The sequence below is a fragment of the Mobula birostris genome, chromosome 12, assembly GCF_030028105.1.
Source record: "Mobula birostris isolate sMobBir1 chromosome 12, sMobBir1.hap1, whole genome shotgun sequence".
NCBI classification, from domain to species: Eukaryota; Metazoa; Chordata; class Chondrichthyes; order Myliobatiformes; family Myliobatidae; genus Mobula; species Mobula birostris.
The window spans coordinates 110,954,719-110,973,416 of NC_092381.1; the positions used below are offsets into that span (position 1 = coordinate 110,954,719).

General features: G+C 46.1%; 1 protein-coding gene across 2 annotated transcripts in view; it reads left to right on the forward strand.

The window, feature by feature from the left end:
* Nucleotides 1-11,890, forward strand: part of LOC140206187 (dynein axonemal assembly factor 10-like) — a 42,546-nt gene extending 30,656 nt beyond the window's left edge. Inside the window, exons 7-8 of one of the 2 annotated variants that reach the window (XM_072274477.1) lie at nt 6,427-6,524; nt 9,908-11,890. In XM_072274477.1, the coding sequence (XP_072130578.1) occupies nt 6,427-6,524; nt 9,908-10,112 (303 nt within the window). In that variant the 3' untranslated portion in view covers nt 10,113-11,890. Of the gene's footprint in view, nt 1-6,426; nt 6,525-9,904 lie in introns of both variants that reach the window. The other variant, XM_072274476.1, reaches the window with a different exon arrangement.
* Nucleotides 11,891-18,698: the final 6,808 nt, after the last annotated feature.

Consider the following 18,698-nt stretch of genomic DNA (forward strand, 5'->3'; position numbering starts at 1 on the left):
AAATAGAAATAAAAAAGTATTGAGGTAGTGTTCATGAGTTCAATGTCCATTCAGAAATCAGATGGCAGAGAGGAAGAAGCTGTTCCTGAATCATTGAGTGTGTGTCTTCAGGCTTCTGTACCTCCTCCCTGATGGTAGCAATGAGAAGAGGGCATGTCCTGGGTGATGGGGGTCCCTAATGATGGATGCCGCCTTTTTGAGGCATCGCTCCTTGAAGATGTCCTGGATACAACGGAGACCAGTGCCCATGATAGAGCTGACTAACTTTACAACTCTCTGCAGCTTACTTTGATCCTGCGCAGTAGCAACCCACCCCGCCCCCCCATACCAGACGGTGATGTAGCCAGTCAAAATGTTCTCCATGGTACATCTATAGAAATTTGCGAGTGTTTTTGATGATAAACCAAATCTCCTCAAACTCCTAATGAAATATAGCTGCTGTCTTGCCTTCTTTATAACTGCATCAATATGTTGGGTCCAGTTTAGATCCCCAGAGATATCGACACCCAGGAGTTTGAAATTGCTCACTCTCTCCACTTCTGATCCCTCTACAAGGACTGGTGTGTGTTCCCTCATCTTTTCCTCCCTGAAGTCCACAATCAGCTCTTTGGGCTTACTGACTTTGAGTGAAATTTGATGCTCTGACACCACTCAACTAGCTGGCATATCTTGCTCCTGTATGCCCTCTTTTCACCATCTGAGACTCTGCCAACAACGGGAGTATCATCAGCAAATTTACAGACCAGGGACTGCATCGGGCACTGATATATTACTTCCTCCACTGTCATTAAGCCCATGACCTCTGCTCCAAACCTAGTGCTGACAAATGGGCGATCTAAAACTGCTCACAATACTTCACGTGTGACTGTCCAATGCCTTAAAAAGCCAGAGTTCAAATAAAGACAATCCCAGTCTCCCCCAACAATCAAACGCCCCATTCCCAGGGAAAATCCTGGTGAATCTCTTCCGCACCCTCTCCATTCAAGTCTTCTTCTTCCTCTTAGGTGCTGACCAGGAATATACACGGGACCCAGCTTTGCATCCTGTTCTGGTCGCCCCACTGTAGGAAGAATGTTGAAGTTTTGGAACGGGTGCAGGAGAGGTTTACCAGGATGCTGCCTGGTTTAGAGGGCATGTTCTATCACGAGAGACTGGACAAACTTGCGTTGGTTTCTCTGGTGGACTGGAGGCTGAAGGGAGATCTGACAGAGATTTACAAGATTATAAAGTGGACAGAGAGTATCTGTTTTCCAGGGTAGGAATGTCTAATACAAGAGGGCATACATTGAGGGTGAGAGGGGCCAGGTTCAAAGGGGATGTGAGGGTAAGTTTTTAACTCAGAATGGTGAAAGTATGGTGGTAGAATACAAGAGCAATAATGTGATGCTGAGGCTTTATAAGGCACTGGTGAGGCCTCACTTTGAGTAGTGCAAACAGTTTTGGGCCCCTGATCTTAGAAAAGATGTGCTAGCATTGGAGAGGGTCCAGAGGAGGTTCACAAGGATGATTCCAGGAATGAAAGGGTTATCATACAAGGAACGTTTGATGGCTCTGGGACCGTACTCACTGGAATTCAGAAGGATGGAGTGGGGGGGCATCTCATTGAAACCTTTCGAATGTTGAAAGCAACACAGATAAAAGTTGCTGGTGAACGCAGCAGGCCAGGCAGCATCTATAGGAAGAGGTACAGTTGATGTTTCAGGCTGAGACCCTTGGCCTGCTGCGTTCACCAGCATTTTTTATGTGTGGTGCTTGAATTTCCAGTATCTACAAATTTCCTCGTGAATGTTGAAAGGCCTAGGTAGAGTAGACGTGGAAAGGATGTTTCCCATGGTGGTAGGGTCTGGGACAAGAGGGCACAGCCTCAGGATAGAGGGGCGCCCTTTCAAAACAGAGATGCAGAGCAATTTATTTAGCCAAACGGTGGTGAATTTGTTACCACGGGCAGCTGTGGAGGCCAGGTCGTTGGGTGTATTTAAGGCAGAGATTGATAGGTTCTTGATTGGACACATCATCAGAGGTTACAGGGAGAAGGCCGGGAACTGAGGTTGAGGAGGAGATAAAGAAAAGGATCAGCCATGATTGAATGGCAGAGCAGACTCGATCCACCAGATGGCCTAATTCTGCTTCTATGCCTTATGGTCTTATGTATGGAATGTGCTGTCTGGTATGGTGGTAGAAGCTTTTAAGAGATTTTTGGATGCAAGGAAGATAAAGGGATATAGACATTGTGTGGGTAGGAGGGATTAGTGTTTGGGTGTTTTTGATTTACTTTTTAGCTGGTTCAGCACAACATTGTGGACCAAATGGCCTGTTCCTGTGCTGTACTGGTCCATGTTCTCTGACTCCAGCTGGGATCCCCTTTCATTTTTGCCTCTACTGAGTGACCAGGCTGTGTCGCTGAGTCCTGACCCACAGCCTGAGCCACAATCTCCATCCGAAGGATAGACTGCCCCTCTTCACCCGACACCTCACTCCATGCTGTTTACTCACTGGTCGTCCTCACTGCACAGAATGAGCTGCGTTTGTAGGCTCTGGGCCTGTACTCCCTCGAGTTTAGAAGAAAGAGCAGGGATCTCATTGAAACCTTTCGAACTTTGAAAGGTCTCAGTAGAGTGGATGTGGAGAGGATGTTTCCTATGGTGGGGGAGTCTCGGACCAGAGGACACAGCCTCAGAATAGAGGGATGTCCTTTAGAACAGAGATGGGGAACTTCTTTAGCCAGAGAATCTGTGCAATTTGTGTCTGTGGAGGACAGGTCATTGGGTATATTTAAGCAGAGGTTGATAAATTCTTGAAATAAGGGGAAAAAGCAGGAGACTGGGTCTGAGAAGGAAATGTATCAGCCATGATGAAATGCAGAACAGACTCGATGGGCCAAGTGGCCTAATTCTGCTCCTATATCTTATGGTCTTATTTATTTATTGAGATACAGCGCGGAGTAAGCTATTCTGGCCCCCAAGCTGCACCGCCTAGCATCCCCTCCCCCCAATTTAATCCTTACCTAATCATAGGACAATTTACAATGTCCAACTAACCTACCAACCGGTACATCTTTGCACTGTGGGAGGAAACCAGAGCACCTGGAGGAAACCCACACAGTCACGAGGAGAACGTATAAATTCCTTACAGGCAGCGGTGGGAATTGAACTGTAAAGAGGTGTGCTAACAATTACGCTACCGTACCGCCCCTAGCCCCCCCCCGCACTAAAGTGCCCATCTAAATCCTCTTAAATGCAGCTATCATATGGTATTTAGAAGAATGGGAGGGTGGAGTGCTGGCTGTAAACAGTAAACAGCTCCTCCGCGGAGAGAGTTGGAGCACAGGTATCTGGGGAGTGGGAGTGCGCATAATGAATGATCTCACCTGGACACCCTCAACACCACCTCTTCAGTGTAGAAAGCACAGCAGCGTCTCCACTTCCTGAGGTGAGTGGGGCTCCCACCCCCCCCACCCCCATTCTAACTCAATTACAGGAGCACCATCAAGAGGGTCCTGACGGCTGCATCACTGTCGGCTACGGGAATTACAAGGCATCTGACCGCGCCCCTACAAGGGATTGCAAGGACACTTGAGAGGATCGTTGGGGTCTTGCTTCCACCCATCCAAGATATTTATCTGAAGCACTGCGATTGCTGGGCCCTTAGCATTGTCAGTGATCCCTCCCATCCGTCAGACAGGAGGTACCGTAGCAATAGGACAAGGACTGTGAGGATGGGAAACAGCTTCTTCCCCCAGACCGTGAGACTACACCCTAACCCTAACCCTGCCACCATGCTTCAGCGCACATGAAGTGCCAGCAGCATTATACTGTTTACTTTTTAACTTGTGTCGTAAATGTACCTTATGCTAAATATCAGTCTTCTGGAATATATTTTATTTGTTAATTTATATGTGGTAATATCACTCTGTGTGTGTGTGTGTGTTAGTTTTATGGACCGTGTTGTGCACCTTGGTCTGGAGGAACGTTGTTTCGTTTGAACATACGTACATTAGAACATGAAAAAGTTTTTGACAAAAAAGGCCATTCGCCCCAACAAAGCTTGCCAAGTTCTGATTCACATACTGTGTTGACATAACAAAGAGCATTTGATGGTGAGCCTGTACTCACTGGAATTCAGAAGAAAGGGGGGCAACCTCATTGAAACTGGTGGTATACGTGTGTATGTTTAAAGAACGATAAACTTGAACTTCAGCGTTGAAAGGCCGAGGTAGAGTGGACACAGAGAGGATGTTTCCTGAACTGGCAGAGCCTGGGCCAGAGGCCAGAAGGGCCTGTTCTGTGCTGCAGCTTTAAACATAAATAAATAAATAGGAGGCCAAGCAGCATCTGTGGAGGGATAAGAAGTAGTCGACATTTCGGGTTGAAAACCCTGCATCAGAGTTCAGACAATCGGTATAAAGGAGGGAGAGGATTGAGGCAGGGGCCAGTAGCTGGAACAAGGGAGGTGGGGGAGTGTGGTGATGGATGATAGGCAGATAGAGGCAGGTAGGAGAAGAAAAGGGTTGCAATTAGGACACAGGGCCAGGTGAGTGGAGGCAGATAAAGAAAGAGGGAGAAGGAGCCCAGTGTGGGAAGTGAGGATGAAGGTGGAGAGAGCTGCAAGTTCTGATGAAAGGTGCAGTTGACCGTTCTCTCTCCACAGATGCTGCCTGACCTGCTGAGTGTTCTTTTCTTCAGATTTTCAGAATCCACAGCTTCTTTTTTCCCATTTTCAACCTCTTATTTCAAAAGCTTTTCTGCAGATTTTCCCACTTCATATGGACTAGACACAGAGTATCTGATCACTTGGTTTGGTGAGCCTTCCCTCTGTCCCTGAACTGCTGACCCAAACAGATGGATATCAATGCTTTCAGCTCCAGTTCCCTCGTCCAAACCCAACAGCCACAACACTGGCTCAGCATGTAATGCTGAGGCTTTATAAGGCATTGGTCAGACCGTGGTTGGAGTATTGTGAGCAGTTTTGGGCCCCTTATCTAAGAAAGGATGTGCTGACATTGGAGAGGGTTCAGAGGAGGTTCATGAGAATGGACACAGGAATGCAACATTTTATATATGAGGAGCATTTGATGGTTCTGGGCCTGTACTCACTGATGTTCAGGGGAATAAGGGGGGATCTAATTGAAAGCATTTGAATATTGAAAGGTCTGGATAGAGTGGACATGGGGAGGATGCTTCTTATAGTGGGGTGAGTCTAGGGCCAGAGGGGTGTCCATTTAGATCAGAGATGAGGAGGAACTTCTTTAGCCAGAGGGCGGTGAATGTGTGGAATTCATTGCCACAGACGGCTGTGGAGGCCAAGTCACTGAGTATATTTAAAGCAGAGGTTGATGGGTTCTTGGTTAGTCACAGTGTCAAAGGTTCCAGGGAGAAGGCAGGAGGACAGGGTAATGAATCAGCCATGATGGAATGGAAGAGTAGACCTGATGGGCCAAGTGGACTAATTCTGCTCCTGTATCTCATGATTGCTGGCCAGTGGCGTAGTGGCATCCGCACGGGCCTTTGAGGTGAGTAATCCTGGGTTCGAATCCGGCCGGCTCCTTGCATGCTGGGTTGGGTTGAGCATCGAGCTAGCAATTCGGCCTCATAAAAAAAACAGACAAAAATGCTAAAGAAATGGCAAGTTTGCCACCTGATACACCACATGGAACAACAACAATGTCTATGGTCATATGGTGTAACCTACTGTTGCCATGGAAATAGTTAACTATCTCTGGTTACCACACTTCCTCTCTCTATCCTTTCCAATCTCAAAATGGTCGTAATTCCTCCTTGTCTTTCTAAACAGATAAATTCAATAGAAATATCTCTTTTCTTCACCTTTGGGTTGGTTAAGTGACAGTATGAAGGTTTATAACATCTTCAGAGACATAGCCAGAGAGACTGTATATGGTCTTTATCCCAGAGGAAACACCATCAACTTAATGTTTGAGGAGTATTTGATGTCTCTAGGCCTGTAATTACTGGAGTTCAGAAGGATGGTGGGGGCTGGTGGGATGTCTTTGACCAGATCCTGAAAGGACTGGATAGAGTGGATGTAGGGAGGATACTTCCGTCATTGCCAGAGCCTCGGATCCGAGGGTACAGCCCTGGAATAAAGGCACATCCCTTTCGAACTCAGTTGAGGAAAAGGTTCTTCAGCAGGAGGGTGGTGAATCCGTGGAATTCTTTACCAAGGAAGGCAGTGGAGGACAAGTCAATGGCTGTACTTAGGATTAGCTCTAAATTAGTAAGGGTTGTGGAGAGAAGCAAGAGAATGGGTTTATAAAAGTAAGTCTCGATGGAATGGTGGAGCAGACCTGGTGGGCCAGATGACCTAAGTCTGCTCCTGTATGTTATGGTCTTATGGGATAAGTCCCATTACAGAGCCGCACACACTACCAAAAGCTCACCAATAACTGTGTACTTTCATTGTTTGGTGAAGCCATACAGATCCACAGCATGGACAGTGAGGCACCTCCCTCAGAATCGATCCATCTTCGTAACAAGTGGAGGAGCTGGGAGTCTGCACCTCTGGAAACAGTGAGTGGCTGCCTCTTGTATTGGCAGAGGTCGAGGGTGCTGGGGTCTGGTGAGCACAGTGGGGAGGGAGACTGATTTGTTGGACATCTCTGTTCTGATCACAAAAACAGTGCGAGTTCCCAGTGGCCAATCACTTTAATTCCTATCCCATTCCCATTCCAACATGTTCCTCTCCTCACTCCGACATGTTCCCATGTTCCTATCCCCACTCTCATGGCTTCCTCTACTGCCACACTGAGGCAACTCTCAAGCTGCAGGAGCCACACGTCCTATCCCATTTGGGTAGCCTCCAACCAGATGGCATGAACGTTGATTTCTCCAACTTACAGTAATTTTACCCTCTCCTCTTTTGCTCTTCTTCACTTCCCCACTCTGGCCTCTTGTCACTTCTCTTCACCTGCCTATCACCCCCCCCCCACCCCCGGTATCCCCTCCTCCTTCCCTTTCTCCCATGTTTCACTCTTCTGTCAGATTTCTTCTTCTCCTATCTTTTACTTTTTCCACCTATCACCTCCCAGATTCTTACTTCATTTCCCCTCCCCCAACCGCCTGGCTTCACCTATCACCTACCGGCTTGTACTCCTTCCCTTCCCCCCACCTTTTTATTCTGGCAATTAATCCTTCCTTTTCAGTCACAGCGTGAAACGTCGACTGTTTATTCACTTCGAAAGATATTGCCTGACCTGCAGAGTTCCTCCAGCATTTCGTGTCCTCTGGCTTCAGTTGCTTGGGCAGAACTTGGGAGCCTGGGATGGGGTGAAAGCGGAAGTTACTCGCTTCCCAGCCACCAGATGTCACAGAAGGGTGTCTGGAGGACATCAGGCAAGATGTGAGAAGATTTGAATGCAAATGGTCTGGGGATGGGGGATACAGGTCTGAAAATGAGAAACGTTAAGTGAAGGGGGCAGGTAACATTGAGGAAGCAAGGAGTCTGCAGAAGGGCCTGCAGATCAGGAGAAAGGCTAAAGAACTGGCAGATGGAATACAGTGTTGGAAAGTGTGCGGTCATGTACTGTGATAAAAGGAGTAAAAGCGTGGACTGTTTTCTAAACGGGGAGAAAACTTACAAATCAGAGGTGCAAAGGATCCCGGGAGTCCTTGTGCACCATGAGTTGGTAGCAAGGGAGGCAAATGCAATGTTAGCATTCATTTTGTGAGGACTAAAATATAAACGCAGGGATGTAGTGCTGAGGCTGTATAGGGCACTGGTCAGACCATGTCTGGAGTATTGTGAGTAGTTTTATCTAAGACAGGGATGTGCTGGCATTGGAGAGGGTTCAGAGAAGGTTGGCAAGAATGATCCCGGGCATGAAGGGGTTAAGCTATAAAGGGAGCTTGATGGTTTTGGACCTGTATGCACTGGAGTTTAGAAGAATGGGGTGTGGGGAATCTCATATTAAACTCTACAAAATATTGATAGGCCTGGACCAGGGGCTTAATGTTAATGGTAATGGTAGGAATCCGTGGCAAAAAAAAAGGTTGGGAACCCCCTGGCCTAGATAAAGATGACTTGCAGGGATGTTTCCAATAGTGGGAGAATTGCACAGCCTCAGAATACAAGGACGTCCATTTAGAATGGAGTTGAGGAATTTCTTTAGTCAGAGAGTGGCGAATCTGTGGAATTCGTTGTCACATGTAGCTGTGGAGGCCAAGTCACTGCGTATGTTTAAAGCAGAGATTGTTTAATAAGGGTGGGAAGGAGGCAGAAGAATGGGGTTGAGAGGGCAAATAAATCAATCATGTTGGGGCAGACTCGGTGAGTGGAATGGTCTACTACTGTTCCGATATCTCATGGCCTTATGATTACTTCGGTTCACTCCCATTGTCAGTCCTTCTGCTCTTGTAGCTCTGTAAAAAAGTTACTGATCTATTTAACTTTGCAGGGTCTGTCTAAAATAGTCCTATTCATATTCAGGTGCATACCCCTTTTGAACCCAAGAACCTTGAAACACAGACCAGTACAGCACAGCTCCAAAGCCTCCCAAGCTGAGGAGGGCTCTGGCCTCGAACCACCACATCATTCACAGCAGAAGCTCCTTGACATGGTGGCCCCACTGAGCCAAGCAGCCAAAACAGACCTTCTGTGGCTCTGTCCCAAGCATCTTTTACCATTCCTGACACCTCCCTCCTCTTTCTCAATCTCTGGAGACAAATTGTCTCCATAAACCTACCAATTCCCATGGTTATCTTGACTACACCCCTTCCCACCCTGTTTCCTGGAAAAATGCTATTGCCTTTTCTCAGTTCCTTCGCCTCGGTGATATCTGTTCTCAGGATGCAGCTTTCTTTTCCAGGGCATCAGAGACGGCCTTCCTCTTCAAAGAACTGGGTTTCCCTTCCTCCACTACTGACGCTGTCCTCACCTGCATCTCCTCCATTTCCCAAACATCTGTTCTGACCCCATCTTCCCTCCACCTTAAGTGACAGAGTTCCTCTTGTCCTCACCCACCACCCCATGAGCCTCTGCATCCAACAGGTCATCCTCTGCAACTTCTGCCATTTCCAAAAGGATCCTATCACTAAAAGTATCTTTACCTCCCTCCCTCTCCTTTCCACAGGGATCGCTCCCTCCATGATGCCTTCCATTGACCCTCCCTACTCTTCTCCCTCCTGGCACTCGTCCCTGTAAGTGACAGAAATGCTACACCTGCCCATTCACCTTCATTCAGGGCCCCAAACAGTCCTTCCAGGTGAGGCAACACGTCCCCTGTGAATCTGCTGGGGTCCTCTATTCTGTCCGGTGCTCCTGATGTGGCCTGCTCTACACTGGTGAGATCCACTGTAAATTGGGGGACCACTTTGTCAAGCATCTCCACTCCATCCGCCAAAAGTAGACCTTCCCAGTGGCCAAACATTTTAATGCCGATTCCCATTCCCGTTCTGATGTGTTGATCCATGGCCTCCTCTTGTGCCACGATGAGGCTACCCTCAGGGTGGAGGAGCAACACCTTATATTCTGTCTGGGTAGCCTCCAACCTGATGGCATTAATATTGATTTCTCCTTCTGATAAAAAATCCCTCCCCTTCCCTTCTTCTATTTCTCACTCTGGCCTCTTACCTCTTCTCAGCTGCCTTTCACCACCCCCTGGTTCCCCTCCTCCTTCCCTTTCTCGTCTGGTCCACTCTCCTCACTTATCAGATTCTTCCTCCCCAGCCCTTTATCTTCCCCATCCACCTCGCTTCACCTGTCACTTTCTAGCTTGTCCTCCCCCCAAACATGTCCCCACCAAACATTTTTATTTTGGCATCTTCCCCCTTCCTTCTCAGTCCTGAAGAAGGGTCTCGGCCTGAAACGTTGACTGTTTATTCACTTCCACAGATGCTGCCTGACCTGCTGACTTCCCCCAGCATCTTGTGTTCATTTTTCTCTGTCTCTCCAGCAGCAATTCTTCAACACTGCATGAAAGGACTAACCATGAGCGAGAGGACAAGGAATCCACAAGTCCCACCCTCCTGAACAGCATCTCCCTCTCCTCACAGCCCGTTGGAAGCCTGGATTGGAACAGCGATAAGCAAGGCCTCTGTATCTCTGCATCCTTTGACCGCAAGGTCCACATCATCTTCATCGCAGACCAGGAAACCTTCTAGGTGGAATAGTGGGCAGCATAGAAGTTGGAGGTGGCAGTTAGAACAATCTTTACTACTTGAAGCTTAGCAGTCTATTGACTCATCAAGGGCTTTCTTTTTGATCGTGAAAGGCCCTCAGGTGTGAGGTGTCAGAAATGACAATACTGTATTTTGTTAACAGGAATTTATTGTAATTGAGTTGAGATAAACGGTATTTTTCAATGCAATGGCTTCTCAGCTCATGTCATGATGGCTGCTGTGTTAAATAAACAAACTGTGAACACTTGAACGGGTTCATTAAGGTTGTTATGGCCGGGGGTGTTAATGGGGACAAGCTCCCACTGCATAATAAATGCTCCCAATGGTGTGCACCTCAAGTAGCCTCTGACAACCAAGTCCAGCTCCTGGCCTTCACATGTGGCTTTGCTACTAAGCCTGACACAACTCTTTCTACTGACAGGGAAAGGAGAAAATGCAGGTTACCGGCTCCTTAAAACCGGTCGCTTCGGACAGATAGACTCATCTAGGAGAAGGAAAACTCTGATCTCAAACCTCCGCTGTCTTGTGGCTATACCCACAGCCGGGGAAGGCTTCGGGAGTAAATCCATGAGGGAAAAATCCGGAGCTGGCCGGCAACCTCGGCGACTCCACTGGTGCCAAACTCTGATCAGTCTCTTCCGTTCCTTTGGGTTCATTAGGTGCGTGGAGAGGGGAGCTTGCTACATGGGAAACAGCTTGCTTTCCGTGTTGTGTATCTAGACGGCTAAGATACGACATTCATTGTTAACCCTGACCAGTGGAGGCCCCACTGAACACTTGAACGGTAGACTGTTTAGTACAGATACAAAAGTACAGAGTCAAATAAGGGTGTGGTATTGAAAAGAAACAACTTGCATAAAATAATCAAATGGAGCAAAGTTAATTAATTGTTGAGATACTGTGTGGAATAGGCCCTTCCAGCTGAGCCACCCAGCAATCCCCCGATTTAATCCTAGCCTAATCACAGGACAATTTTCAATGACCAGTTAATCTACCAACCGGTACGTCTTTGGACTGTGGGAGGAAACTGGAGCACTGAACCCCACACGGTCATGGTGAGAACGTTCAAACTCATTACAGGCAGCAGCGCGGAATGAAGTGAGTGTGCTAACCAAGCCATCCCTGTGAAAGAACGAAAGCTGAAATCGAACTTAGAACAGCACAGTACGGGCCCTATCAGCCCACAATATTCTGCTGACCCTTCAACCTACTCGAAGATCAATCTAATCCTTTCCTCTTCTGTAGTCCCCCATTTTTCTTTCATCCATGTGCCTATCTAAGAGTTTGTTAAATGTCCTGAACGTACCTGTGTCTACCGCCACCCCCGGAAGGGTGTTCCATGCACTCACCCCCTCTCTGTCTTTTTGTCCCAAGTTCACGTTGTGGGACTTCGAACAGGGAGTGGAGACCTGGACCACAGGTACCTTTCGTCTTCTCTCCACATTGCTGGACTTCGAACACAGAGCATAGCTCCTCTGCATCGTTGTCCCAAACCCTAATGTGACCACTAACTCTCACCTTCTATCCCCAAAACCATCCCTATGATCAGAATTGGACTAGAATATAGAAGCAAGGGTGTAATGTTGAGGCACTGGCGAGGTCTCACTTGGGGTATTGTGAGCAGTTTCGCGCTCCATATCTAAGAAAGGACTTGCTGACATTGGAGAGGTTTCATGAAAACGATTCCAGGGTTCAAGGACTTGTCATAAGAGGAGTGTTTAATGGCTCTGGTCCTGTACACACTGGAATTTAGAATGAGTTTGGGCGGGGTGGGGTGGGTAGAACCTCATTGAAACCTATCGAATGTTGAAAGGCCTCGATAGAGTGGACGTGGAGAGGATATTTCCTACGGTGGGGGAGTCTAAGACCAGAGGACACAGCCTCAGAATAGAGGGATGCCTATTTTGAATGGAGATGAGGAATTTCTCTACTGGGAGAGTGGTTAATCTCTGGAACTCGTTGCCACAGTGCGACTGTGAAGGACAAGTCATTGGGTATATTTGAGGGAGAGATTAATCAGTTCTTGATTAGTCCGGAATGAAAGGATACGGGGAGAAGGCAGTGGATTGGGTCTGAGAGGGAAATGGATCAGCCATGATGAAACGGTGGAGCAGACTCAGACTAGAGTGGCCAAATGACCTAATCCTGCTCCTATATCTTACGGTCTGTGGTGTCAAAAAAACAACTAAGTCTGGGCATGATCTCAGCAGAGTCCACAGCTCGGCGCTATCTTGAAAAAAAAGGATTTTTTGGAAATCAAAACTTAAATAAATCATAATTTATTTTATAATTAGTACAATCTTAAATCATAAGACCAGAAGACATAGGAGCAGAAGGCCATTCGGCCCATTGAGTCTGCCATGCCATTCCATCATGGTTGATTTAAGACCATAGGATACAGGAGCAGAATTAGGCCATTTGGCCCATTGAGTCTGCTCTGCCATTTCATCATGGCTGATCCATTTTCCCTTTCAGAACCAATCTCCTGCCTTCTCCTCGTGCCCTGACTAATCAAGAATCTATCAACCTCTGCCTTAAATATACCCAATGACGTGCCTGTGGCAACAAATTCCACAGATTCGCCGCTCTCTGACTAAAGAAATTCCTCTTCATCTCGGTTCTAAAAGGACGCCCCATATTCTGATGCTGTGTCCTCCCCTGGTCCTAGGATTCAATCTTGCATCCTTCTAATCGCAACAAGAGAAGTTGTTCAGTCCAGTACAAGGTGCATTCTGGAGTGTTGGAAGTTTTCTGGTAAATCGCTTAACACACACACCAAGGAGTGAATCTGTACAGGTTCTCTACTGTGTTACTGAGGAGAGGAGAACTGGCTTGTCACCAGATTATAGTAAACAAGTGCATGACACAAGGAAGGTCAGAATTGTAGATACATATACTGCATTTAAAAAGGTTTTCTATTCAAAAATGTATGTGTTGTACTGAAAGAACAAATAAATCCGTCAAGAGTGATCTGTCATTGGATTGGATTTCTAGATACAAGTTTCACACAAACAATCTTATAGTGCTTCTTATGAAAGACAAAGTTTAAAAGCATATCAAAAGCAGCATCAGAATCAAAATTAGGTTTAATATCACAGGCATATGTCGTGAAATTTGTCGTATTGTGGCAGCAATGCGTAATATAAAGTGTAAATTACACTAAGTGTGCATATATATAATAGTCAAAGTAAGTAAGAGTAAATAAGTTGTTTTGGATCTCTGTTTATTTTCTGATCCTTAGGGTTCTTCTGGGATTCAGGAATGGTGAGCACTCTTAATTCCAAGATTTCAGTTTATTTTAGAGTGCAAACATACAAGTCTAAGCAAACTAGATAAAGAGCCGAGAAGTGATGCTAAGAGGTGTATGGTGCAAAGACAAAGGAAAAAGATGGCACTTCTGAAAAATCTATCACTTTTATAATAAGATAAAATCCCTTAGATAGGAATAAACTAGTTACAGGTTACTAGTTACATTGATTAATTAAAACAATTCATCACGTGGTAATGTGTTAATACTTAGCCAATGAAAAATGAGAAAGGTGATAAACCGTTAGTTTAGCTGCTATACCGCTTTCTGCCAGTGAGTGGGGATGGACCACCACATGCTGTGAAAAATACATGAGTTTGTTAAAAGGTACAAATCTTATAAAAAGTATTATTTTAAAAAATAGGGTTCCAATATAGTGTTCATGGGTTCAATGTCCATTTAGACATCAGATGACAGAGGGGAGGAAGCTGTTACTGAATTTTTGAGTGTGTGTCTTCAGGCTCCTGTATCTCCTCTCTGATGGTAGCAATGAGAAGAGGGCATGTCTTGGCTGATGTGAGTCCCCTATGATGGACATTGACTTTTTGAGGCATCGATGTCCTGGATGCTGGGGAGATCAGTGGCCATGATGGAGCTGACTAATTCTACCACTCTTTGCAGTTTGTTTTGAGCCTGTCCAGTGCCCCACCCCAATACCAGACAGTGCTGTGGCCAGTTGGAACTCTCTCCACGATGGAAACTTGTGAGTGTCTTTGGTGACACACCCAAGTGAAAATTAGGACAGTTGGTTGGTAACCTTGCCAAAGCAGTAAGTTTTGAAAGTTACAATGAAGGCGGTGCAATGGGAAAAACTGGAAGGGAAGGTCGGAGCCTAGGAAGATGAAGGTGAGAGGAAATCAGTGGTGGCTGAGAGGCTGCAAGATGCAGAAATGGGGAGAAGATTCAAAAACTGGGACAAGAGCTAATTAAGTAAAAAACGTGGAAACTACTCAGCAGCTGTGGAGAGTTACTGAGATGTTTTAGTTTAATATCCTTACAAGTGCAGCAGCAAGTGCTGCACTGTGGAAACTCCTGAGCAATCACATCGTCAGGTTTGCCAATCACACAACAGTGAGACGGCCTACAGGGATGAGGTGGAAGAACATGAGGCCAGGTGCCAGGTAAATAACCACCTCCTCAATGTCAACACCTCAAAGAGGACCACAACCTTGTTGTAGGGTTTGGAGTCTTTCACGCCTCAATGACCCGGAGAGCTATGGTGGATGGAGTTAGGGCCTGTGCTTTGGCTCTTGGTCAGGTCACCCATGCCAAATAGATCAAAGGGTAGAGGCCAGACTAAGAGTGGTTCACTGGTCCTCCAGGTTCAGGGGTTCAGCTCAGGGCTAACAACCCTGACGGGTAAAACAAATTGTTATGGAAACAGAAATGAAGAATCCTACATCTGAGTGTGATGGTATTCCTAAGTCTCCACCTGGGATTTTCAAGACTGACAGCAGTGAAAATGGAGAACAATCTACTGGCACGTTGAAGGAAGCCCTGAACACTGCCAGAACTAAGACTAATATTGTTTTTGATATGTACAAATCTTGTACAACACTGGTAAGCTAGCTGTAGAGGCAGAAATGAGGACCCTGAACCACACCTGGGACACAAGAGAGAAGATGGCCAAGGACAGATGGAGATGGGGGACCTTCATTGCTGCCCTGAATGCCAGCTGTGCAACAGGCAGTGTGTAATCCCTGGGAGTGCTCATCTCACACAACCTCTCATGGCCCCAGAACATATCCTCCACAATCAGGAAAGCTCACCAGTGCCTCTGCTTTCTGAGGAGGCTGAAGAGAGCTGGACTTTGCACATCTATGCTCATGTCATTCTACAGATATGCAGTAGAGAGCATCCTAACATGCTGCAATGCTGCACGGTATGGAAACTGCACTGCGGCAGACAAGACTAGGTAGTCAAAACTGCCCAATACATCACCAGCACCAGCCTACCCACCAGCAAGGACATACAGTGCCCATAAAAGGTATTCACCCTCCCCCCTTTGGAAATTCTCAGGTTTTATTCTTTTAAAACATTGAATCACAGTGGATTTAATTCGGCTTTTTTTTGACACTGATCAACAGAAAAAGGCTGTTTGTGACAAAGTGAAAACAGACCTTAAAAAAAAGATCTGAATTAATTACAAAAAGTTAGCATTTAGTAGAAGCACCTTTGGTAGCAATTCCAGCCTTGAGTCTATGTGGATAGGTCTCTACCAGCTTTGCACATCTGGACATTGCAATTTTTCCCCACTCTTCTTTACAAAACTGCTCAAACTCTGTCAGATTGCATGGGGATCATGAGTGAACAGCCCTTTTCAAGTCCAGCCACAAGTTCTCAATTGGATTGAGGTCTGGGCTCTGACTTGGCCACTCCAGGACATTAACTTTGTTGTTTTAAAGCCATTCCTGTGTAGCTTTGGCTTTATGCTTGGGGTCATTGTCTTGCTGGAAAACAAATCTTCTCCCAAGTTGTAGTTCTCTTGCAGACTATATCAGGTTTTCCTCCAGGATCCCCCTGTATTTTTCTGCATTCACTTTACCCTCTACCTTCACAAACTCTCCAGGGCCCGCTGCAGTGAAGCATCCCCACAGCATGATGCAACCACCATGCTTCACAGTAGCAATGATGTATGTTCGTTGATGTGCGGTGTCTGACGCCAAATATAGCATTTAGTCTGATGGTCAAAAAGCTCAAATTTTGGTTTCATCAGACCATAGAACCTCCTTCCAGCTGACTTCAGAGTCTCTCACATGCCTTCTGGCAAACTCTAGCCAAGATTTCATGTGAATTTTTTCAACAGAGACTTTCTCTTTGCCACTCTCCCATAAAGCTGTGACTGGTGCAGCATCCAGGCAACAGTTGTATGCACAGTCTCTCCCATCTCAGCCGCTGAAGCTTGTAACTCCTCCAGAGTTGTCATAGGTCTCTTGATGGCCTCCCTCACTAGTCCCCTTCTTGGACGGTCACTCAGTTTTTGAGGACAGCCTGCTCTAAGGGAGACTTACAGCCATGTCAGATTCTTTCCATTTCTTGATGATTGACTTAACTGTACTCCAAGGGATAGTCATTGACTTGGAAATTTTCTTGTATCCATCTCCTGAATTGTGTTTTTCAGTAACCTTCTCACAGTGATGCTTGGAGTGCCCTTTTGGCTTCATGGTGTAGTTTTTGCCAGGATACTGACCCACCAGCAGTTGGTCCTTCCTGATACAGATGTATTTTTACTATAGTCAATTGAAACACCTTAAATTCACACAGATTTCAAATTAACTAATTATGTGACTTCTAAAACTAATTGGCTGTACCAGTGATGATTTGGTGAAGTTGTATAAGACACTGGTGTATCCTGATTTGGAGTACTGTGTGCAGTTTTGGTCACCCACCTACAGAAAGGATTTAAAGTCCAGAGAAAATTTACAAGGATGTCGCCAGGACTGGAGAACCTGAGTATAAAGAAAGATTGAATAGGTTAGGACTTTATTACTTCGAATGTAGAAGATGAGGAGGGATTTGATAGGGGTATACAAAATTAGGAGGGGTGTAGAGAGAGTAAATGCAAGCACGCTTTTTCTACAGAGATTGAGTGGGACTACAGCTAGACGTCATGGGTTAAGGGTGAAAGGTGAAAAGTTTAAGGGGAACATGAGGGTCATGAGAATGTGGAACAAGCTGGCAGCATGAGTGGTGCATGCAAGCTCAATTTCAAAGTTTAAGAGAAGTTTGGGTAGGTACGTGGATGGTAGGTGTATGGAGGGCTATGGTCCTGGTGCAAGTCAATGGGTGTAGGCAGTTTAAATAGTTTGGCATGGGCTAGACTGCCGAAAGGCCAGTTTCTGTCCTGTACATTGCTGACTCTAATAAATAAAAGCAATCCTATAAAACACAATGTGCCAATAACATTATACACATAGAATAATTGCATGTACATAAAGTGACACTAGGTAATGTGTATGTAGTAGAGGTTATGTGGGTTAGTGGGTGGAGGTGTTGATCAGCTTGAGCACTTGGTGTTAGTAGTTGTTTTTGAGTCTGGTGGTCCTGGTGTGGATGGCGTGTTGCATCTTCATTGATGGGAGTAGGACGAAGAGTCCATGAGCAGGTATTGCTTTCCCTGTACGACCTCAACGCACTGTGTAATGATTTGATGTGTAATGAAGAGTATACAAGACAAGGATGTCACATGCTTATAATTATCATGTGTACAAAGTGTTACAGCTGGACAACCAGTGTTTCCTGTTTGTGTCAGGGCTCTCCAGTTCTAGGTATTCAGAATCAGATTCAAATTCACCAGCATATGTCGTGGAATGTGTTGTTATGCAGCAGCAGTACATTGCAATACATAATAACCAATCTGTGGATTACAGTAAATGATGACATCTATCTGTCTCAGAAGACAATGGGCAGGCAGACTGGCGGGTCAGCACAATAATTCCTCCCACGCTCAAAGACAGTTCATTGTGCCCATTACCTAAGCCCTCACCAATTGGCGTATTGCTCGTACCTGCTGGCTCCCTTGTCGGTTCTGTCGCTGTGAACAGCAGTACTGGACTGACCTCTTCAGAGCACAAGCCTGGCTGGAAGGTATGGAGATCCTGGAATGCCCAGTCGTCAAGGTCCCACTTGGTCTCACCGGTGTAGTCCGAAGGAAAGCAAAGCAATATGTTTGGCATCAGCTTCTCTGCAGGAGCTCCACTCCAGATTTTCTGTCTGGGTTTACTCCCATAGCTTTTGGCTCACGTGAGGCTGCCCACAAGCCATTGGGCTATTTACCCATCGCTGGGGATCTGATTACACTAAATACATGTATATTAAAAAGTTAAATAAGTAGTGCAAAAAAAAAGTATTGAGGTAGTGTTCATGGGTTCAATGTCCATTCAGAAATCAGATGGCAGAGGGGAAGAAGCTATTCCTGAATCACTGAGTGTGTGTCTTCAGGCTCCTGTACCTCCTCTCTGATTGTAGCAATGAGAAGAGGGCATGTCCTGGATGATGGAAGGGTCATGAATGATGGATTCCTTGAAGATGTCTTGGATACTATGGAGGCTAGTGCCCATGATAGAGCTGACTGAGTGTACAACTCTCTGTAGCTTATTCCAATCCAGTGCAGTAGTGCCCCCACCCACCCCATTCCAGACCAGTGATGCAGCCAATTAAAATGCTTTCAATGGTACATCTGTAGAAATTTGAAAGAGCAGTGTACGCACTGAAGCCTGCTCAGCCATTTAATAAGATCACATCTGATCTGATTGTGACCT